The 24,488-nt window shown below is 36.8% G+C and overlaps 2 protein-coding genes across 4 annotated transcripts in view; one reads left to right on the top strand and one right to left on the bottom strand.

The window, feature by feature from the left end:
• The window catches only part of CFAP69 (cilia and flagella associated protein 69), a 69,817-nt gene extending 58,181 nt beyond the window's left edge, over positions 1-11,636 (top strand). For 2 of the 3 annotated variants that reach the window (XM_060108253.1, XM_060108252.1), the window contains exons 16-23: positions 1,739-1,820; positions 4,422-4,614; positions 5,626-5,763; positions 6,309-6,385; positions 7,574-7,771; positions 9,485-9,571; positions 10,866-10,970; positions 11,466-11,636. In XM_060108253.1, the coding sequence (XP_059964236.1) occupies positions 1,739-1,820; positions 4,422-4,614; positions 5,626-5,763; positions 6,309-6,385; positions 7,574-7,771; positions 9,485-9,571; positions 10,866-10,970; positions 11,466-11,636 (1,051 nt within the window). The remainder of the gene's footprint in view (positions 1-1,738; positions 1,821-4,421; positions 4,615-5,625; positions 5,764-6,308; positions 6,386-7,573; positions 7,772-9,484; positions 9,572-10,865; positions 10,971-11,465) is intronic. The other variant, XM_060108254.1, reaches the window with a different exon arrangement.
• A 6,172-nt stretch (positions 11,637-17,808) lies between these two features.
• FAM237B (family with sequence similarity 237 member B) lies at positions 17,809-19,570 on the bottom strand. The gene is given in 2 exon segments (XM_060107658.1): positions 17,809-18,231; positions 19,521-19,570. A coding segment is annotated over 1 exon segment (420 nt). The 5' UTR covers positions 18,229-18,231; positions 19,521-19,570.
• Between the last annotated feature and the right edge of the window lie 4,918 nt (positions 19,571-24,488).

The following is a 24,488-nucleotide window of genomic DNA, read 5'->3' as shown; positions in this document are numbered from 1 at the left end:
ATTCTCTAGGAATTCGTCCTCCCTTTTCTCAACCCCAGTTTCGGAAGCCTGATGTGGGGCTCAAAACCTTCACTCCAGTGGGTGGACTTCTGTGGAATAAGTGTTCTCCACTTTGTGGGTCACCCACCCAGCAGTTATGGGATTTGATTTTATTGTGATTGCACCCCTCCTACCATCTCATTGTGGCTTCTCCTTTGTCTTTGGATGTGGGGTATCTTTTTTGGTGAGTTCCAGTGTCGTCCTGTCAATGACTGTTCAGCAGTTAGTTGTTATTCCAGTGTTCTCGCAAGAGGGAGTGAGAGCACATCCTTCTACTCTGCCATCTTGAACCAATCTCACCCTTTTCTATTTCTTGAGATAGATGCCAGGATCATTGATTTTCAACCTTTCTTCTGTTCTAATATATCCATCTAAGGCTGTAAATTCTCCTGTAATAATGGTTTTAGCTCCAGCTGAGCTTCCATATGTTCTATTTGTATTATCATTATGTTCAAACTATTTTCTAATTTTCAGTGTGATTTTCTTTTCAATCTTTGGGAATTTTAGAAGTATATTATTTAATTTCTGAACAGAGAAGGATGTCCTATTTTTTTCCCTTATTGTAATTGTTATGAATTAAAGAGGCAAAAGACAGCCCATGATAGGCATCAGAGAGTACTACTTCAAAAGTGGGAACAAAAAAAGTGTGATTCATACCCAGAGATGGTAAAACCTGGAAGCACCTGAGTGAGAGGGGCCAAGCTGATGGCCTTTATGCACCGACCCTCACACAACCACCGTCACAAAACAGCCAGCAGAAACAGGGTCTCTTTTTTTTTTTGAAGAGGGATCCATGCTAAATAATTATCACATTATTACTGAATGATAGATAGATAGATACCCCGTTAAATAGGAAGGGTATACAGTTTGACCCCAGCAGGCTTGCAAGGCCTGGGAGGGCTAGAAGGAGATTAGGCTCTGTTTACCAACACCAACACCACCACCAGCCTGTTCAACCCATATCCATCCCCCACCCAGGAAAACAGTGAAAGTAGCCCTGACAGCAACTTCAGTCCCTCACTCCATATGCGCTGCTCAGGCCTAAGCAGCAGGCACTTCAGCAAATAATATCATATGCAAAGAAAGGATGTAATTAAAAACAACAAATGTTTCCGGCATGCCAGCACTGTGAAAGATAGACAGTAAGTGAATAAAGCTTGAAGAAAAAGTTAATAGAGCAACAGAGGAGACCTTTAAGAATAATTAATATCAGGAAAGCAGAGGAGAATATTGCATCTACAGAAAAGAAATAGGCAGTTATGAAAAATAATTAAATGATATTAGTGTTTAAATAGTTGAAATTAAACTACACTGACAAAGTCTCTTCAAAGTTCTTTTTTTTTTTTTTTTTTTTTCGGTACGCAGGCCTCTCACTGCTGTGGGCCCTCCCGTTGCGGAGCACAGGCTCCGGACGCGCAGGCTCAGCGGCCATGGCTCACGGGCCCAGCCACTCCACGGCATGTGGGATCCTCCTCAACCCGGACACGAACCTGTGTCCCCTGCATCGGCAGGCGGACTCTCAACCACTGCGCCACCAGGGAAGCCCCAAAGTTCAATTTTTTAAGCAAAGAAATTAACTACTTGATTTAAGGAAATGACGAAAAAATATTCTTTGAAAAGATTTTTTAATAGGAATAAACTCACAAATTGAATTGAACAATAAAGCCTTGTTAAATGAATAACTTTCTTTTTACTTAAGGTGCTGCATTTTGGGATGTTACCCCTCGGAGGATTACTTTCTTGAAAAGGAAGGCATTTTTCTCCTTTTGGATTTAATGGCAGTAAGTATGATTATAACAATTGTGAAACAAAAAAATAAATGTCTTTATTAACTCTTTCCAAACTGAGTATCACAGAACACTACTCTGTGATTAAATGTGCCCTCAAATAGTGTTCAAATGTTTGTTTTAAACAAAAATCCCTCCTGGAGTTTCATAGTATGCATTGGCATAGTAGAGTCTGAAAATTCCTCCAGTGAAGAAACCAGTTTACTTAGGTCAGTGTTCCCAAACACATGACAGCAGAGAATTTGTTCTGTCTTGTTTTGTTTTTCCCCATGAAACTTTAAAGAAACAGCTAGATTATTTTAAAATCAGTAATCATTTATTAATAACTTCTCGCTTCTTCTCTTAGTATTAAAAGGGTCACCTTAGACAAAGGAGTTAAGACCAGCATTTTTTAAGAACTGTGTATAATTTGTAGGTAATGTGAAGAATCTAGTGTGTCATACACTGTTTTACAGAATGAGCAGAAGTGAGCTTATTAAGCCTTCCAGGAAGGCAGCTGAGAAGAATGGCAAAGATCCTTACAGTAATCCCCTACTAGCCTCAATTCTAAGTGGGTCCATAGTTAAGATGATATGAAAGAAAAAGTATATTTTTGTTTCAGTAAAACTTTGGGAGATATTCTCATGCAGAGTTCTAGCTATGTCACTGCCTATGATTGCCACCATTCTTGATTTTATTAACAATAACAAACCTACTTTGACTTAGCAAAGATACTAAAGTTATCTGTGTCCTTTTAACTCTGAAAGAAAATTAGTTTACACTAGAGATGAGAGTAAACTCATTAGATATAAAACACTACAAGCAAAAAACAAGTAAATAATAATGATAATAATAAAAATAACCCACCTTGAATGAGTTATAACCAGAAACCCTTTGAAAGTTCAGAAAATTGAACATAATACAGAAGGACTTATGTAGTCCTAAATGACATACAGCTCACTGTGTTTCTCTGACTAGCGTACAAGTACGCCCAGAGGCACATGGTCAGTGTCAGGGATTCTCAAAGCTACAACATTAATTTGGCATATCGTCCTGGAATCTAGCTTCTACTTAAGATTTGGAAGTGAGGAATGATATTATGCATGTACATATTAAATAATTATATTTTATTTTAATATTATATGGAAGACATAAAAGACATTTCTTACTTGTGTCCACTCTCCTTCAACATCAGGGTTTCTTGGATGGAAAGGCATGAAGGCTGGTAGGAGAGGCCATATAACACAGTGGTTGTGATCACAGGCTGGAGTCAGTCTGACTGAGGCCTCTAATAGTTGTTAGCTGTGTAACTTTGAAAAATTATTTAACATCTCTGCCACCAATTTCTTCATCTATAAAACAGAGATAACATTATCTACCTTATGCATTGGTGGAAGGATTATGTGAGTGATTATGTGTGTGTGTACACATATACATGCATTAGTTAGAATAGTTCCTGACAGATATTTTTGTTGTGTTTTCTATTGTTATGAATGTAATTATTAGATTGCACTTAACATGGATTAAACCAACCAAGTTAACTACAAATTACAAATCTTCTTTAATGAAGTTCCTGTATAAACTTCAACCCTTGACATTTGCCTCTTTCTCCTGAAAGTGAAGTATCGGAGTAAAAAACTCATTTGACTGAGGATTCTGCTTAATACAATCTGCTAAAATATTTATTCAGTGTGAAATGGTAATTGCTAGTAAAGGTTAAATATCATTGAGAGTTTACTATGTGACAGGCAGTCTCATATAACTCATCATAATAACTCTCTAAAGCAGGTAATATTATTACCCTTAATTTAATGAAAGAGGAAACTGATAATGTTTGCAATTCAGACAACAGGTTACATGTTTCCTTTGCTATATTCTATTAGCAGTATACTGTAGGAGTTAATCCACTAAAAATATTTCACACAGAAACCATTACTGTGTGGAGGCCATTGCTCTGGTTGGACTTCTTTATACCTAAATTTTGGTTTGCTGAAAACTGTTTGTAGGAAAACAGAGGAAATATGCTTAATAAGATAATTTTTCTTAAGTGCTTAAATACTCTTTTATGGATGCTGAGTTTCAAAATACAAAATTATACCTCATTTTGATTTATTTTCACATGTGACTGCCACTTGGAGTTACCATCAGTTGGTCTCTTAGTAACAATGAGGTTATAGCTAGGATGAGACAACTTTACAACTTTAATTAAGCAGGTAAACTGGAAAGATCCTATAATTACAGAGTCCTATGCATAGCACCCTTTATCTTGCTCCACTTAAAATGAACATTTTCACTTATTTTGACAATCTCTATTTTTCCTACTCAGCTAAATCAATTACATTTTTGTTTATGACATATGTTTATGACTACATCAGAATTATATTGAATCTTTTTCTTTCTATTTTTTAAGAATCCCTAATGTTTGAAAATGGACTCATTACAATGGTATTTATTTTAATAGGAGATGGTCACAAATCATACTTAGAGTCTTAATTTTATAAGGCAGTCATTTAGAAGAAACCTACTGATTAATACAAACGTTTCTCCTTTCTTTTTTAAGACAATAATTCTAAATATTAATTGCAACATTTTTCTTTTTCTGTTTCCTTGCAAAAGTTGAACCAAAAAAAATTCTGTAATCTAATACTTGGAATAATGGTTGAATTTTGTGATAATCCCAAAACTGCAGCTCATGTCAATGCTTGGCGAGGGAAGAAGGATCAGACAGCTGCTAGTCTTTTAATTAAATTGTGGAGAAAGGAAGAAAAAGATCTAGGAGTAAAACGTGATAAACATGGGAAGATCGTTGGTAAGTGTATTTATAATTGTTTGTAGAAGCAATTAGATCCATATTTTAAAAAAGCAATCTTAGGAAAGTATGGGGACTTACACCATACTAAGTAAATTAGTAGCAGGTTCATATTTTTATAGAATATTTTCAGGAAATGGTATTTGGTTATATTCTTTAAAATGAAAATAAAAAACTTAACAGTACTTCTTAAAGAACTTTCTTTGAGTTACCTGCTTTGGTCAGTATATTCAGTAATATTTCATTTACCAATAAAATTTGGGACATAAGTTGAGTGCTTGAGAACAATTTTTATTGTATTTTGTACATTTCTGTTGATTCATATTTATACAGTTTACTTTTTATATGAAAGAAGAAACTTTTAAATAAAAATAAATCAAATGTTCATAAATTTTAATTACTAGACTCTAAATTAATGAAGTTAATAGTACCAGAATTTATATTTCATTTATCTATTTTATAATGCTACATTATATTTTCTAAACCTCTTACAATTCTTATTATAGTTTCATCTGTTAGTATTGTTTATTTTTAAGTGAAAATACTTCCCCTTTAACTTCTGATGATTTCTATCTTCAATCCATTTTTATTGTGTTTCTAACTTTTGATCTATAACATCATAAAATAGTTTTTATATTTATAGCATAATATATAGAAACCAAAAGCAAATAGGAGATTACATCATTGTTAAACTGACAGTGTTCAATTTCTGGATCTCAAAATTAGAAAAGTTTTTTATGTGAAAGTTTCACTTTTAAGAAAGTAATTTTGTGAAATTTTTATATTTTACATAAATAGTTAAAAATGAAAGCTTTACGTTTTGCAACAGAATGGGGAAGAAATTATTGATTATTTATGCTTTTAAAGGAGTAACCATGTATCAGGCAGTACTGTACTCTTACAATATTTTTATATATTTTATGATGTCTAGACTAAAATCTTAAAATTAAGTATTAATTTACTACAGTTTTTATCTGTCCTTTCTATATTTTCATGATATCCAATGATTAGATACAAAGAAACCTCTTTTTACTAGTTTTCAAGAAGAGCAAAAAATCACACCACTGCCTGCTAACTGCCCAACCATTGCAGTTATGGATGTTGCTGAGAATATCAGAGCAAAAATTTATGCTGTGTTGGGCAAACTAGGTAAGAAGTTACTCGTCAAATTCACAAGAGCCTCTCTTTTTTGCTGAGTGTTGTAAATTGATTTCACTTTGGAGTCCATTTTTCATATATGATGAACAAAAGTCCCTTTATACAGATAAATCCATATTCCATTGTTATCCCAATACACAGGCTACACCCTTAAGCTCTGGGTTTGGGGCCAGGCATCAGTATTTTTTAAGCTCCCCAGGTAATTCCAGAGTGCAGCCAGGATTAAAGGCAGTTAGTTTTAGATGGTTAGGCTTAAACACTAGAATTCTGATTGTGAATATTTCACTCTTCAGATTGTGAAAGTACAATATCATGGTCTGACCACAGCACAGAAAGTATTCCTCTTCTAATGACTAGATAAGGATGACCTGGCAGCTGTTTGTTATAGGAGGAAGCCAGAAGCTCACAGAAGTAACTTTTTCATAAATCAGGATGAAATCAAAAGCAATCATTTGCATTTGTTTTTATGATAAATATATGCCTTTTGGAATCACTTGCTCTGTTAAAGTAAATCTCTCTTTATAAACTTCGTTTAGATTTTGAAAATTTACCTGGCTTATCTGCTGAAGATTTTGTTACCCTCTGTATCATACATAGATACCTTGATTTTAAAGTGAGTACCTTCTTAACCTTGTTATTAAAATCTAGTATGGCAAAACATCAGTTGGGAAAGATCTATTTTTATTTGTGAGCAATCATCCATGTACTGTGTAGTTTTTATTTTTCATTTTACATCTGATACTATTCAAGGAACATACAATTAACTGATTGGGTATTTTCCATGGGATAAGATTTCATCCAACTATTAGTTTATAAAAGAAGATGGAAGTTACTGACATAGAAGCTTAACAGAATCTTTAAAATATAATTTCTTCTCTTTAGAGGGTATTAAGAGCTAGGGTATTAAGAGCTAGAATTGAATGAATTATTACTTATTGAAATAAATGATTTATACTTATTAAAGTATTTTATCATTACATTGTGTGATGATCAAATATCAATTAAAGAGTTGCTTACTTTGCTGGTTATATACTTTTTGGTAAATAAATGCCTTTGAAATTTTAGGAAAGTCTTTCCAAGTAAACATTCTCTTCTACTAGTATTAGTACTATGTATTTGAATGCTGTAAATGAATAAACCTCTATAAAAAAGGAAAACAAGGCTGAATTTTATCCGTATTCTGGACATATGCTTTTTCTCTAAATTTCAACATACTCAAGCACGGTAATTTCCAGATAACCCAGAATATGAGATGGAGCTACAGCATGATGAAACCAACATGTTAAGAGTTTTAGATTCAAGTATTACCTTAGCTGGAAAGTGAGGGACAAGGCCCTATTTCTCAGGGTGGCTGGGTACTAGAGTCCCAGGAATCCCCATATTCATTGTTCTACAAATTCAGCTTGACCTAGCCTTCAAACAGGGCTTTAAGAAGGAAAGCATCTGTACTTCAGGAGGATGAGACTAAAGCAACAACTTGTGCAGCTGTGAAAACAGTGTCTATAAAGGAGAGGGCAGTGATGATAGCAATAAACTACACTTAGGTAGTGGAACCTTACCCGTGAGTACCTATCATTGAAAAACATTAGGTAAATTACTTCTGAATACTCAAATGTAACTGTTGCCCCAAATCATTCTCAATGCACTTAACTTATTCCCAAGGAGTAAGTTAGGAAAAGCTGGTTCTGTTAAGTGTTAACTTTGGAATGATCACCCAAATAAATTTTAGGTTACGTAAAATTATAGTATTTATTTTTGGTTAATTTAACTTTTTAAAACTCTTTTAAACTTGCTATAACAGATTGGAGAAATATGGAATGAAATATATGAAGAAATAAAATTAGAAAAGTTAAGACCAGTCACTACAGACAAAAAAATTTTGGAATCTATTATAACAGCATCAGAAAATATTGGAAAGATGGTTGCTTCTCTGCAAAGCGAGATGATTGAAAGCCAAGCATGCCAAGATGTGCAAAACGAACAAAAAGTATATACAAAAGTAAGCCACAGATGCCATTGAGGCACAAGAAAATAATTTCAATGTATAAACTAGTTGAAATTATCCATAAGTTATATTTGCCTTACTTGTGAATGCTTCAGCACTTAGAGTTACCTTGTAATTTTCTTTTATAGTTACTTTCAGTGTCTTTGTATAGTTTTTAAAGAAAACATGGAGTTAATAGCTTGAAATTCAATTGCTATACTCAGTGCTGCTTTATGGCATTATAATTTGATTTCTACAGGCTTACATTTTAAAAGGTAGACACCTGAGACATTTCCACTTTTTGAAAGGTCAGAGTTCCAAAAATTGTGGTCTATTTAAATGTATACACTTAGCAAATTCTGACAAATGGTGTATCTCTGTGACTATATGTGTAACCTCATTGAGAAAGTTGGCCCTTGTCCCTCACTCTGTGATAGGCCCTTACTAGCATGCCAATCATAGGCACACCGACAAGCCTCTCCTCACCTCAGTGCCAAAATATATACTGTGAGCACTCTACAAATCTGGTCTCTGACTTTAGCTAATCAGAAAAAGCCTGTCAGGAAAACATAAGCCATTTTCCCAAAGCTTTACACAGGTAAGAAACAACACATCAGAAGTTTTTGAGCAAACAGGTTAAGTGACTATTTAAGTGAACTTGTCCACAGATACAAAAATGATGTAGATTCTCCACTTCTGCTTGGTGATCTTTTATGACTAAAATTAAGTACTTAAAACACTTTAAGGTGATTTCCAAAGTGTTTTCTATTGCCTGATCATTTTACATCTACTATTAAATGTCTACATCTTCAGTCTAGTGGAACTTAGCATCCACTTATAAATTCTTAGATAACTCCCTGCTTAAAAGTTTTGTTTAGGAAGAATTTTTATTGCAAGGATGCTGCCCTTTAACCCATTCATTTGCTTTTAAGTGGTGTACCCCGTTAGAAGTTCTGCTCCTCATTAGTTCTATTGAATTGGCAGGATTCTGCTGTGTGGGCTAGCTATTGCTGATTTGTTGGTTATCGTTGATTTGTTATCATGGCTCTGACCCAGTTTATTTTTTAGCAGTTGTTTAATTAAATACTCTTAGGTTCATAATTTAAACTTAATAGTCTATTATATACCAACCAAGGGCATGTGTCCTTGGATTATATATATATTTAGTGGAGAGCCTGTTGGGAACCATAGTCTTTGTCCTTTGTCAGTAGTTACCTCCCTAGACTGCATCACCACAACAAACTCAGCACTCTCACAAAATTGCTGTCTTGCTGAAGGTGTAAATTAGAAGCAGTTTTACCAATATAATCTTGCCTAAACCATTATCAGTGGCAGCAGAAAACTCTTTATTTTCTCCTGTGAATTTGCTCTTGGGTCATTTATGTAGCTTGTTCTGGGTTATACTCTGTCTTCACAAGTGATAATCATGTGAAACAATCAGTCTTGCTGAGAAGGATTATTGTTATTTTCATATTTTGTATTTTTATAGCAACAGTTTTGCATTACGTTTCATGGGAAGCAGTTCAAATCTTGGCCACATAGTGAGGGAAGGAGTTTTTTTCCATTTTAAGACTTTGGTTTTTTAAGTTGTTAAACTCTAACCCTTTTGCTAGTTGACCTTAAAATTTACATTGGCAAAAACTAGGTCTTCCTTCAAAATACAAGTATTCAAGCCCTTTGGTATCCTTTCATAGAAACTGGAACTCTTAATTATCTTTCTCATTTCAGGTACAAGCCACACACAAGCAAAGAGAATTGGCTAATAAATCATGGGAAAATTTCTTGGCTAGAACATCAAATGTTAAAACTTTAAAGGTAGGATTTTAAAAATGTTACAATATCCGCAACAAACAGTCAACTCTGACAGACTTTTTCAGGGATAACAATTCATTCACCTTTTTCTGTTGATCTTTCTGTGGAATACCAACACTATTGATCCTCATTTGCAGTTTAGGGCGTTAACTGAAACTTTGCATTTTTCACGTTACAGAAGATACCACTCTGAGTTTCATTTGGCTTAGCAGTGGGAGGGAGCGAAGCAAGGATGGTGTTCCTGGTTTGCATAAAAGAGATGAGAGTTAGCCAGGAATAAGCAGGAGAAATGTGCTCCTACTTTCCATTCTAAGCCTTCTTATTTACTGATCCTTTCTGTAAGAAGCAGAGTGAAGGACACAAAAAACAACTGTCCATATTACTCTCTCCTTCAAGGATGCTTCCCCTCTGTGACCACCAAAAGAAACATTATATTAAAGCTTAAGTGGGAATTTGGGATAAACACCCCTTTGGGAAAATGTGATAACCTGCTTCAGCAATAAACTAGAAACTAATCTAAACAGTTTATAATGCTAATTGTTCACTTGAAATATGTAAGAAGCAGCATAGATTTCCAAAATCTCATTACTTTTTTTCCAACTTTTCCATTAATACTTGGGATACATTTTTATATAATGTTACAATTCTTCCTCTAGATATGAAATTGTTAAATGTTATAATAGCCCACGAAAATAGTGGAATCATATTAAAATAGCAAAACCAAAATTAAGAACAAGCTTATTCAAGGTACCATGTCTCCCCTTTGTCACTAAAAGTTCTTCCCAACTTTAAAATCAGCCCCCTCCATGCAGATAATTTGTTACCTTGAATTTAGCCTGTTCTAGTGCCTCAACTATTGAGCTTGACTATAACTGCAGCAAATTATATAGTTTGCACTATTCTGAATGCTTGAAACATTTAAGTGTACTGAATTAGTATTTAATTTATGCAAAATAATTTGAAAACATGTATCATCTATTGTAAATTTAGTAGCTTATTCAATTATGCACAAAAAATTGAACCTGATTTCCTTAGGACCTGCTTTACCTTGGTCATATATTACCAGTACCTATGGAAATCTCAGTAACATTTTCAGGTGTTTTCTGCAATGTACAAAGTATATAACTTGTTAATAACTATTTTCTTAGCCTAAATGAGTAAATGAGTAAATACTAGTGCTAACTAATAAAGCATAAAACAGACACAATTAAATATATTTTGTATACTTCATTGTAAGTACCATAGTAATGCTTTAATAGCAATTAATTTATTTTCTTTCTAATTTAAAAATCTTCAGAAAGCAAAAAGACTTCAAGAGAAAGGTATAGAATCCTCTAGATACAGTGAGCATCCACCAAATGCAATATTTCACCGGACAGATATTAAAGGCCTTAACACAACAGTAAGATTTTTTTTCTCCATAACTTTTCTTAGTAAATATTAAATTTAATCCCCAAAGAATGTTATTTCTATGGGGTTTTGTCTCATATTTTTTCTTTTTGCTGTTCAAATATCAAATAGTTAAGGCATATTTATCTCTACCCTTGCCTAGTTCTGGTTTAGACCAGACCCAGCCCTCCAGGATTCCCAAGAAATTGCTATAAACACTAGTCAAAATATACCTCTACATCTCTTTGACAGAAAGTGTGCAGTTCCTCCTTTCCCTGGCAAACAGATCCATGCCATATTCCAGTGTTCCTGGTGTCCTATTCTGGACATAATTTGGCCCTGATTGCAAAGGCTCCAAAGCCCTTATTTTTCCATTAGTCCATCCTGTCTCCTAGTTACTATGTACATTTTGTGTCTCTTCCAAAGTTAGCTGAAGGATGAATGGGTTTTCCTCTTCGTGAAAAATTTTGTAAGTGGACTCATAAATATTTACTTTTGCTTTTTTTAGGTGCCCTCTGGTGGGGTAGTAACAGTGGAAAGCACTCCTGCCCGATTAGTGGGAGGACCTCTGGCTGATACCGATATTGCTCTTAAAAAACTTCCTATTCGAGGAGGAGCCTTACAGAGAGTAAAAGCACTAAAAACTGTGAATGAGCCAGAGAAGAGCATTCCCACATAAAATACTCTGGAGACTTTTTGAAATAAATTCTGCTTATAATTTTCTAGTTAAATATCTGTATATATAAATGTAAAGCAAATATTTTAGAATAAATATTTTAGTAAAATACTATTAAAATAAAAGCACATATAATGTATTTTTATTGAAAATATCAACACATACTGTGAGAAGAGTTGTCATCAATTTCTTTCTAAAGATGACAATTCTCTTAACAGAAAATTGTAAAACATGTTGTATCAGTTGACTCTTTCAATTGATGTGAACTACTCCAACTGGCTTAAGCCAAAAAACAAAACAAAACTAAAACAAAAAAACCCAACTTTTACAGGCTCTGGGGCTATCAAATCTAGGACTAATTAAAACTACAGGCATTGTTGGGTCTAGGAACTGAAACTCTGTGAGTAGGATCTTCTCCTTCCCTAACAGCTCCTGAATTATATTCTCCCAGGTTGATATCCAGTAGAAAAGAGTGCATGCCTATCTCTCAACAGTCTCTGCAACTGTCTCTGAATCTTGGGACCCCTGATTGGCCATATGCCCACTCCTGAACCATTCATCATGACTTTGGCCAGATCTGAGAACTGCCTACACTCAGAGACAGAAGGAAGCCAATCCCATCCAAAGCATATGGATGGAGTAGGGAATCAGGATATTATTAATATATGTTATTATAAGTATATATAAATACTGGGCAGCAAAGACATTTGCAACAAATATGTTGGTCAAAGTAAAATAAGTTCTCTCTCCTATAAAAAGCAAATGTTATTCATAAGCTAAACAATAAAACTAAAATAAACATGTTTTAACTCTTAATATATAAATAAATTCTAATGCTACTTCTCTTCCTTAATGGGGAAGGAAAAGGGGGAGTAGGGAGAAACTCTTTTGGTGGTGGAGGTATCTTGCCAAATAGGAGGTAGATGTCTTAATGCCAGATGTAGAGCAAAGTGTCTGTGTCCCTGTACAGCATTATGCGGTTTCCACAGCCTGTCTCCATTTCCGTCAACCCCCTTCTCCACTCAGGAAGCTGCAAAATTGAGTTCATGTCCAGGGCTGGGAGAGACAAGAATCTGTTTTCTCAGAAAGGAAAATATACTGGAATTTGAGTCTAGATTCTAGGCCCATAGGGTGCACACTGCAGTGTACTGGTTAAATGTATAACAACCAGCTCTGAAAGGGGAAAAAACCCTTATTTTTAGTGTTTGCCAATCCCACTATGACCAATTTCAAGCTACCAACATGGTGCTACTGAATGCAGAGTTGGGAAGACACGCATAGAATCCACTTTCATTATCAGATAAAAGACGGCTCCAACACCCCACTGGGCCCACCTTCTCTTACTTTCTCCTCCCTCTTCCCCTCACTCCTCCTCCCCCAATTCACATTCCTCCAGGAATTTTTCATTATTCTGTCTGTGAGGATAGTAGCATCTGCCATGAGAGGAGAAATTGCAATTGTTATTGTTCTAATTAGAATGAGTTACCAGCGGCCTCTCACCCTGGCCCAGCTGCCCATTCTCCTTGTGGCTCACAGGAGTACATAATGTGCATCAGCTTATCAGTGAGCTTTGTGCTCTCCTGAATCCCTTTCTATATTACCACCCCCCCCCAAGAAGACAGTAGACAGCATAATTTGTTCCTCTTCTTCACAGGCAGCCCTAAGCACAAAGGTTCCATGTAAAGGGGAGTTACTGAGACACAAGAATGGATGTGGGTAGGAACATGCAACAATGAGATGCCCATACAAAAAGCAGATACACGTTCAGGTACATCTGAGATACACATAGAATCGAGATGAAGTGTCCATGGCTAAAAGCAATGCATGTTTACTCCATTTTGTAGACTATAAGTTCCTTCCTCAGACTCTAAGCTCCCTAAAGACAAGATAGAAACCACATTTCATTCATTATTGTAACCAACACCTCAGTAAATAAACTATTGAATAAGTGTGATGGAGGCCTCAGCTCCTGGCAACCTTCCCCTCAACTTCTGCAAAGGCAGCAAAGTCCTGAGCTCAAAGGGAAGGTTCAGCCAACAAAATACTATACCAGGAATTCTAAACATGGACATGTTAAAGTAATTCAAATGTATGTGCTTCATAACAGTGATAGACTTTCTCTAAAATGAGGCATAAATACTATTACATTAATATAACCAGTGGGTAGAAATAGAATTGATATTTCTTGGCTGAACATTATTTTTTGTATGTAGTACAACTTGGTATCTCCAGATTGATTAGGACTGACTGCAGTCAAAATAATCTGTGAGTTCTGTAGAACTTCTCCCTGCTGTTGTAGATCTTACCCGTCAGGAAGAGGAAGGGTAAAATAGGGCAGGTTATTACCTAGCAGCCATTTAACAGAGGAAGAAATGTACACAGATGGAGGGTAGTAAGGTTGCTTAATCCAGACACTTGCACTTGGTAGACAGACAATACCCAAGTTCGCATATTACAATTCCAGCCACCCGGCAGTGAGCCAGTGAAATCAGTCCCTCTGTCTGACAGGGTCACTAATTCTAACACGTCTCCATCTCTCCTCACATCCTGTGCTCCCACCATACCACTTCTAAGCCCTAGGGGATTGGTGCCTCTCTCATCCAGCCTGGCTGAAAGGTGGACAGTGTATTTCCTTCCACTTAAATGCTTCAAGCATTCAGAATAATGCAAACTATATAATTTGCTGCAGTTATAGTCAAGCTCAATAGTTGAGGCACTAGAACAGGCTAAATTCGAGGTAACAATGAGTCAACTGATACAAAATTTCAGCTCCCAGACTTCTGCTAATAAACTAAATGAAAAGAAATTCAAGAAAATAAAAACGGAGTAGAGTGAGCACAGATGAAAGTGGCTTCAACACTCTTTGGTAATGAGATTTTTAACACATGAGGGAGGAGTTCATTCCATGATTAGACCCTGTGAGCTAGTGCTTGCTCATAAGGGGATGAAAACCAGTGAATAATTAGGTGAACAACTTTTGTTCATCTGGCCCTCAGTCTGCCTTCTGGAACACAGGAAAAAACTATAATGTTCACCCTCAGTCTTTCTGGGTCAAATATCCAGTTTATTTAATCATTCCAGACTATGAACCTGGCCAGCCCTTTCTGAAGTGCTACAGTTTGTGATTATTCCTCTATACTGAGACCAGCAGAACCGAGCAACAATTTACAGGTATAACAGGACACATGGAGGGTATAATGAAACTAGTCCCTCTCATTTTTACACACCTTCTGCCAACATAGCCTGAGCTTACATTAGTTTTATTGGCAACCATGTTTCATAATCGCTTGTATTTATTTTAATTTATGTAGATATTTCCTTTTCAAGGAGATGGAACATAACTCCCCATTCCCTAAAGTGTGGGTAATGCTTAGTGCCTCGCTTCCAAAGAATACAACATAGAAAGAGAAGGGAAAGTAACTTTACAGCCAAGAAACCTGGCAGATACTACCTCAGCCAGGGTTAAACGTCATCTGTGTTATGTCATGTTGACAGCATGTACCCTTGATAGGAAGTGCTGAGAACAGTGCTTTACTCCTGTAGTTTTCACCCCCCAAAACCTATAACCCCAGTCTAACCATGAGAAAAACATTAGGCAAACCCAAATTGAGGGACATTCTGCAATACAACTGACCAGCATCGGGAAGTGTCAAGGTCATCAAAAACATCTTCTTAGAGCCTAAGAAGACATGACAACTCATTGTAAGTGGTGTCCTGGATAGGATCCTGGAACAGACAAAGGACATTAGGGGAAAAACTAGTGAAATTCATATAAAATATGAAGTTTAATTTAAAATGTATCAGTATTGGTTCATTAGTTATGACAAACATATGACTAACGTAAGATGTTAACAATAAGAAAAAATGGGTGAGGCATATACAAGAAGTCTTTGCACTAGCCTTGCAACTTTTCTGCAAACTTAAAACTATTCTAAAGTAAAAAGTTTATTTAAAAAAAATTCTATAGGAAGAGCAGAGGAACTTTAAGCATAGATGCTCAATTTTTATCCATTGTATCACCTCATGAAGAAATATTTTGGGAGCAATATTAGATGTTTTGCTGTCTTTTTTCAGCTTTCAGTGCTCTGGAAAATAACTGGTTATAAGTTAAGCTATATGAGTTCAGCATAAACCCAAAGCTGCGAAACTGACTGAGTCTTTACCATAATACCACTGCAAGAATTGGTGGGTTTTGGGGTTTTTGTTTTTTGGATGATCTATCTGATCTAGTCTGATGATTTTGAATAGGGCAAAAGAGAAATACATATTGTTCCCCACTCAATGCTATGTTGGCTACAATTCCTCTTTCTTGGAAAAAAAACATATTTTGACATCATAAAAGTGCTTTTGAATTATATTATTTCCTGCTGCCTCTTTGTCCCACAGCAGTGACAACTCTGGGAGTCAAGGATTGTGTCTGGATTGCTCAACAGTGTACCTCCAAGCTCAATGAATTTTTTTGAATGAATAAATGATGAAAAAAGAATAAAATTTTCTATACACAAATGACATGATTTGTGCCCAAAACCGGGGGGATTTAACAGAACATTATATCTAAGTACCAAAAAGGTTTAAGATGGGGACTTCCCTGGTGGCTCAGTGGTTAAGAATCCACCTGCCATCGCAGGGGACGTGGGTTCAAGCCTGGTCCACGAAGATCCCACATGCCACGGAGCAACTGAGCCCGTGCGCCACAACTACTGAGCCTGCACTCTAGAGCCCTCGTGCCACCACTAGTGAAGCCCGCGCGCCTAGAGCCTGTGCTCCGCAACAAGAGAAGCCACCGCAATGAGAAGCCCTCGCACTGCAATGAAGAGTAGCCCCCGCTCGCTGCAACTAGAGAAAGCACGCATGTGGCAACGAAGACCCAACACAGCCAAAAATAAATAAATAAATAAATTTATAAATAAATAAAATCAACTGCCTTTCTGCTTGTTATTCCTTTTTTTTAAAATGAGGACTATAAAAATGAGAACATAAAACAAAATTTTAGGCCTTAATGCATAGAAAAATAATATATAGCTTGGTGATGAGATACATATATCAGAAGCCACACAGTACACTACATCAAGATTAAATATTACTTTTTAGGATAATACTGGCATTAGTTTTGGCACAGTTTTATAGTCAAAATTATGTATAAGATACCTGATAAAACTGGTTATAATTTTACTGCACTGATTGTTGTATTAAAAAATATGTTGGGGCTTCCCTGGTGGCGCAGTGGTTGAGAGTCCGCCTGCCGATGCAGGGGACACGGGTTCGTGCCCCGATCCCGGAAGATCCCACATGCCGCGGAGCGGCTGGGCCCGCGAGCCATGGCCGCGGAGCCTGTGTGTCCGGAGCCTGTGCTCCGCAACGGGAGAGGCCACAGCAGTGAGAGGCCCGCGTACAACAACAACAACAAAAAAAAAAAAAAAAAAAAAAAAAATGTTGTATTTGCATTTTAAGTGGTTTTTTCTTAAAAAAAAAAAGAGGCTTTACAAAGATGCCTTCTAAATAAAAAATTATTGACAAAATACCCCAAAATATGGAAATGATAATTCAGTAGCCCTAAAACAACTACATATCAACAAAAATACAATCTTCATCAATATTAAAGAATTAGAAATAATTTTGATAAATGCTACAGGAAATATTCGAGCTCATACATACTGACACAGGGTTAAATTTTCAGGTTGGTGTCATCTTACTTGAGGTATTTTCTGTGTTCTCTTAAATGTAGAACTCATGTTTTGTAAAATCTAGTCCTGCAAGGTTAGAGAGGAAAAATTGTTAACATTTGTTCTAATATGAACTCTTAAGATTCCCTCCCTTTAAACAACCCTATTGAAAAAATTAATTTCAAAAGCCTAAATTACATGTTGATGTTTAAAATTTTTTTCAACAAATGTAATATGAATAATTACAGGGCTAAATGGCTTTCTTATGAACTACTCATGGGGAAAAAATAAGATGATAATTTAATGATCTACAAAAATATATCATTCCAAGATCATTTAGTATCTAGTATTTGCACATCAGAGCTCCTGTGGTTTCTAAATAATATAAAATCAGTAAAAATGAAAATCAAAGCTGATCATATTAGGAAAAAATATGGCAAATTTGCTAGTTTATTAGATAAACTTTAAAAATCAGAAAGATTAAATATTGAATTTTTAAGAAAACTAAACTGCTATTCTCTTAATTACACATTTAAATTACCTCCTGTTATCTTCTGTGGAAAATTATACTTGGGAGGCATCACCTGTCTTCTGCCCATTCCATGGGATCTTGAAAGCAAGCAGTCTACATACATGTCCCAGAAATCCTAAGCTATGCTTAAGAAGACATTATAATGTCTAGGCCGCTGGGATTTTTGTAGGAACAACATGAAATTCCAGAAGGAATCCACAGTGTGCTCTATCTTGATTTCCTTGAGATCTATCAGTGTCAAAGAGCAAGCATTCCAGCACTGGAGATCAATGTCTTCCATGATCCCTGGGCTGTTGCTGGCAAGCACCCCCTTTTGTAATTCAAAATCCACGTTAATCAGATTTATCAGCATCATGCAGCCCAGCAGCAGGTAGAACCATCTTCTTGTGGCAAAATCCATATTCTATACAGAAAAAGAAGACATATTTTTAAATTAAAATTATTCAGTTACTTGATGATCTGTTTAAACCTAAAAAATTATAACTACTTATGTATTTGGTTTTGATCAAACCTAAAAAAGTATAAATACTTATGTATTTGGTTTTGATCAAGCCAAATCTGCCTACTATGTATTTATTGGTTTTCCTCTAAGTTGCTGACTCTCAGACTTTCCTTCAAAAGGATATAATAACAGCTTTACCAACGTTCTGATAAACAGTCTTCAGGAGCCACTGAAATCCAACACATGTTTATGAAGTTGTGATAGATTCATTTCATCAAAGACCTTTGGAGCTGAAAGAAACTCTAAAAAGCATGTGTTCCAAACTTCTACTTTTACAGATTAGAAAAATTCTCAGTGATATGATTCTGCAAGTTCTCAGGTCTCCTGTCTCTCTATCCAAGACTCCTACCACAATACATTTCAACCAAGAGGATCAAAATGCAGCCCTTTCTACAGGTAACCATAAAAAAAGGTGTGTGTGGTTTTCTTTAAATTGACGTTTTCCAATCTATTAAGTGTTGGATGCTCAAGCACCATTTTAGGTTTCAAAGTTACTGATGAAATTTATTCATTGAAAAAATATTTATTATGCACTGATATCTGGTGGATCCCTGGCTTTTCTCAGGTTGTTCAGGAGCTGGTTAGAGAAGAGTAACATACATACACAAAGGAGCACGAAGACAATAAAAGTGATATAAGCCAATATGACATGGTGCCGCACCAATAACATTCAGCAAAATCTAGGTATTTTCTCACGATTCTTTGCACAAGTTTCCCTGAAAACTGATTGCTCAGTAAATCGGCCTGAAGCATACAGGCGAAGTCAAGGTCTAAATTCGCTTTGAATGGCCCTACCATTCCAGGCTGGCATTGGCAATGTCCCTGACACAACCTTGACAGCCAGGTCGGAGGAGTGGAGCCACGAGGACGGATCCGGAAGACGGTACTCACCTTCTTCCCCGTAAACCGCCGTCCTCCACTCCCCCCCAACCACCCCCCACCAAAAAAAGAAGTTAGGTTAAAGAGACAAACCCAACGAAACAAATTTAAACTTAGGTTGTTCGGATCGATTCACGTTGTGGAAGATTGTGCAGGTTTCCCAAACAGAGCTGACAGTGGCCAGTTTACAAAGGACTGAGTGAGACCAGAGAATTTTATTCCCCAAGAATTTCAGGTTACCCTCCGGACCAGTGCTCTCCTCCCGGGTCGGGTCACCTGGACGCAGATAGGGAGCCCGCGGGGAATGGTACCTCTCTCAGGCGGCGGAGGCGAGCGTCCGGGTGCGATGTCCTGCGTGCGCGGCGCTCCCTCGAGGGATGAGGGCGGCTCCTGACTCGAAGGGACAAGAGGTCTCTGAGCGGACTCCCACTCCCTGCCCAGCCGAACCCACCCCTGCAGGCTGGTGACAGGCGGAAGCGGTGCTCTGCGACCTGCCGCCAGCGCACCCCGGGCGCCCTGAACTTGCCCTAGGGAACCGTCTCGGCAGCACCGCGCTCCGGCGCCAAGCGGCTCAGGCTCCCCGGGAGCGGCGCTGCGGAATCTGCTGCCGCCGCTGGGGGCTCGAAGTCAGCCCTGCAGCCCGAACCACGCTCCCCTTCTAGAGACTGAGTGAGGGGGCAGAGTGTGTGGCCGCTCTCAAGGCCCCGCCCTCACCTTGACCACCTCCCCAGTCCCGAGACCCAGAACAAGGACAGTGTAAAAAAGAGTAAAGTCACAAGAGTATCTCACTAATGAGGATAGATGAAAGATCCTAAACAAAATATTATCAAACCAAATTCAGCAGGATTTAGGAACATACACATCAGTATCAAGCTGGGATCATTCCAGGGATGCAAAGATCAGCATATGAAAATCAATTAGTGGATTCACCACAAAAACAAATTGAAGAGAGAAACCACTTGATTAAATGCAACACCCATTCAAGATAAAAAACAATAAAAAACCTCTTAGTAAACTAAGGATAGAAGGGAATTTTTTTAACCTCTTAAATGTTATCCACCAAAACCCTACAGCAAGCATCTTTCTATGGTAAATCATTAAAAGTATTCTCTTTTAGAGTCATGTACCAAAATGTTCATTGCAGCTTTATTTAGAATAGCCAGGACATGGAAGCAACCTAAGTGTCCATCAACAGATGAAAGATAAAGAAGATGTGGCACATATATACAATGGAATATTACTCAGCCATAAAAAGAAACGAAATTGAGTTATTTGTAGTGAGGTGGATGGACCTAGAGTCTGTCATACAGAGTGAAGTCAGTCAGAAAGAGAAAAACAAATACCGTATGTTAACACATATATATGGAATCTAAAAAAAAAAAAAAAGTCCTGAAGAACCTAGGGGCAAGACGGGAATAAAGACACAGACCTACTAGAGAATGGACTTGAGGATATGGGGAGGGGAAGGGTAAGCTGTGACAAAGAGAGAGTGGCATGGACATATATATACTACCAAACGTAGAATAGATAGCTAGTGGGAAGCAGCCGCATAGCACAGGGAGATCAGCTTGGTGCTTTGTGACCACCCTAGAGGGGTGGGATAGGGAGGGTGCGAGGGAGGGAGACGCAAGAGGGAAGAGATATGGGGACATATGTATATGTATAACTGATTCATTTTGCTGTAAAGCAGAAACTAACACACCATTGTAAAAGCAATTATACTCCAATAAAGGTGTTAAAAATAAATAAATAAATAAATAAATAAATATTCTCTTTTAAATTAATAACAAGGATTATCTTTGTTAACATTCAAAACAATACCCTCAAAGAAAGGTTAAAAAAAAAAAGGAGGGAAGATAAGGATTAGAAAGGAAGAAACAGAACTTTTCAGTCTAGTGGGGAGGCAGCAAAGCTATTGGTTTGGCATGGAGCTTAGAGATCAACTGCCTGGATTTAAATCCTGCCTTCTAGGTTCAAATGAAAATTTGTGACTTTGGGCAGTTATTTAATCTCTTTGTGACTTAATTTCCTTATCTGTAAAATGGGAATTAAAAAATAAACCTGGGGCTTCCCTGGTGGCGCAGTGGCTGAGAGTAAGCCTGCTGATGCAGGGGACACGGGTTCGTGCCCCAGTCCGGGAAGATCCCACATGCCGCGGAGTGGCTGGGCCCGTGAGCCGTGGCCAGTACGCCTGCGCGTCCAGAGCCTGTGCTCCGCAACGGGAGAGGCTACAACAGTGAGAGGCCCGCGTACGGCACAAAATAAATAAATAACTAAATAATAATCCTGTTTCATAGGGATGTTGAGATAATTAAATAAATATTTGTGAAGTGTTTGGAATAGTGCCTACACATAGTAAGAATGCTATATATGTGTTTGTTTTTTAAAATAATAAATTATATCCACAGGCAAACTATTTAACAAGAGTTTTGTAAGGTTTTGTAAGGTGTCTGGATATAAGCTCAATCTAAAATATCCACTGCATCTCTATACCTGAGAAACAAACAATATAAATTAGAAAAGAGATGCTATTTATAATAACAAAAAATATAAGATATCTAGAAATAAATTCAATGAGGACATTAAATCCTTTATGGAGAATTTTTTTCTTGAAAGGCATTAAAGAAAATTTCAACAAAAAGAATGCTAATATGTGGTCTAAAGATATCTATCTTCCCAAAATAATATACAAATTTTCAACCAAAATCATACCAGGGTTAATGAAAAGTTATTCTAAAAGGTATATGGTAGAGCAAAGATCCAAAATAGCTAAGCTTTTCCTAAAGAACAACAAGGAAAGGAGACTCACTGGTAATTAAACAGGATGTCATTGGCTCAGGAAAAGAGAAATTAACCAACTGAGTAGATTAGAGAGCCTAAAAACAGACCTACACATTTCTAGAGACTTATATGTGACAGAACCAGCACTGCAGATCTGTAAGGCAACCGTGTCTTTTTCACTAATTGAGGCTGAGACGATTGGTTATCCATACAGAGAAAAAAAAAAAAAAAAGTGGATTCCTGGGAATCCCCTGGAGGTCCAGTGGTTAGGACTCTGTGCTTTCACTGCCAGGGACTCAGATTCGATCCCTGGTTGGGGAACGAAGAACCTGGAAGTCCTGCAGTGTGGCCCCCCAAAAAGTGGATTCCTACCTCATACAATCACAAAAATCAATCCCAAGTAGATTAAGAATTTAAATGTGAAAAGCAAAGCATTACAACTTTAAGAAGAAATTCAGAATATCTTTCTGATCTTGAGGTTGGCAAGCATTTCTTACACAAAATACAAGTAATGCTAAGCATAAAAGAAAAATTAATACATTTGACTACATTAAAATTAAATCTGTTAATCACAAGACACCATAAATAAAGAAAAAAGATAAGTATAATCTGGGAGAAGATATTTACAGCACATATAACCACAAATGGATTAGAATTAGGATCCAAGATATAAGAATCTTCCAAGGAATCAACAAGAAAAAGACAAATACCACAACAGAAAACTAGGCAAAAGGCTTAGAGGGCCATTTCATAAATAAGGAAACATAAATAATGAATGATTGAATAAGTATATTCATAACCTCATTGCAAGCAAGGAAGTTCAAATAGTGAAAGACCATAATAAGATATGAACTCACACCCATCAGGTCATCAAAAATTAAGAAGTCTAGCAAAATCAAGTGTTGGTGAGCATGTGAAGGGTATTAGTCAGGGTTATCTAGAGAAACATGGGCTAAATAAATAGAGAGATAAAGAGAGAGAGAGAGAGAGAGAGAGAGAGAGACTGATTTAGTATAAGGAATTAGCTCACATGATTATGGAGGCTGGGAAGTCCCATGATCTGCTGTCTGCAAGCTGACCCAGGAAATCTGGTGGTGTAGTTCCAGTCTAAGTCCAAAGGCCTGAGAACCAGGAGAGCCAATGATGTAAACCCCAGTCCAAGTTAAAGAGAAGACCAACATCCCAGATCAACAGTCAGGCAGAGAGAGCAATGGGAGGGCCATCTTTGTTCAGTCTGCTAATTCAAATGCTAATCTCATCCAAAAGTACTGTCACAGACATACCCAGAAATACTATTTAACCAAATATCTGGGCACTCCATGGCCCAGTCAAGTTGACATATATACTTAACCATCACATGAAACAACAGGGACTCTTACACAGTGCTAGGAGGAATGTAAATTGGTTCAATTAGTCTAGAGCGCAAATTGGTACTATCTTGTGAGTCTGAACAAGCACACAATCTGCAATAAATCTTTTTACTCCCAGGAAAGATCTTGAAGAAACTCTTGTACATGGGCACCAAGAGACATACACTATAATGGAATGTTCATAGTAGCACTCTTCATAAAAGCCAGAAACATGGAAACAATCATAATGACCTAATGGTTAACAGGAGAATAGATAAATTAACCATGGTACATTCACAAAATGAGATGTAATTCGGCAGTGAAAATGAATAGACTGCAGCTATATGCATTATAGATGAAAAAAGCAAATTGCAGAAGATACAATTTTTGAAATTTCAAAGACAAGCAAAATGAAACCACGTGTTCTCTATAAATACATATATATGATAATGTAATTTTAATGGTAAGGAAGTGATTAACACAAAATTCAGGAGAGTGGTTACGTTTGAGGGAATGAGATGTAGAAGAACGCACAGAGAGGTTCTATGGATGGTAAATTTACTAGTCTTTATGATTACAGTTGCCAACAAATATGTGTTAGGTATATTCTTTTCTACTGTCAAATAATGCATGTTAAAACTTCTAGGATAGTGACAAGACATATTTCAAATACATAAAGACAAAGCTTGGTGACTGGTCAGATTGATATGAGATGGAAAGAAAAGAGAACTAACATTTTTGGCATGCATCCTTATGGGGGTGACAGTGACAATATGAAAAATGGAAAGGAAGGTTAGCGGGGAGGATAAATTAGATTCAGGATGTGTTGCATTTGATTTGATTCTGGATCTTCTGGAGTATCTAAAATTTAGCTAGAAATTTAAGTTGAAAGGTCTCTGTTTTGATAGAAAATTACTGCTGCTATGAGAGTATACATTGATAAAAGAAAGTTGAGATGAAGATGGAAGACTATGTCCAAATTTAGGGGTCCATGAACTGCAGATAGAATCAGTGAAGGAAGGAGAGATAGAACAATCCGCCTATACAAGCTCCAGGGCGGTATGATGTCACAGAACCAAAGGGAGGATGCTATGGTCTGAATGTTTGTGTCCTCCAAAAAATTTATATGTTGAAATTCTAATCCCCAAA

The sequence above is a fragment of the Mesoplodon densirostris genome, chromosome 9 (genome assembly GCF_025265405.1).
Source record: "Mesoplodon densirostris isolate mMesDen1 chromosome 9, mMesDen1 primary haplotype, whole genome shotgun sequence".
NCBI lineage: Eukaryota > Metazoa > Chordata > Mammalia > Artiodactyla > Ziphiidae > Mesoplodon > Mesoplodon densirostris.
Note: the sequence above shows the minus strand (reverse complement) of the source record. Positions and strands in the feature narration are given on the sequence as shown.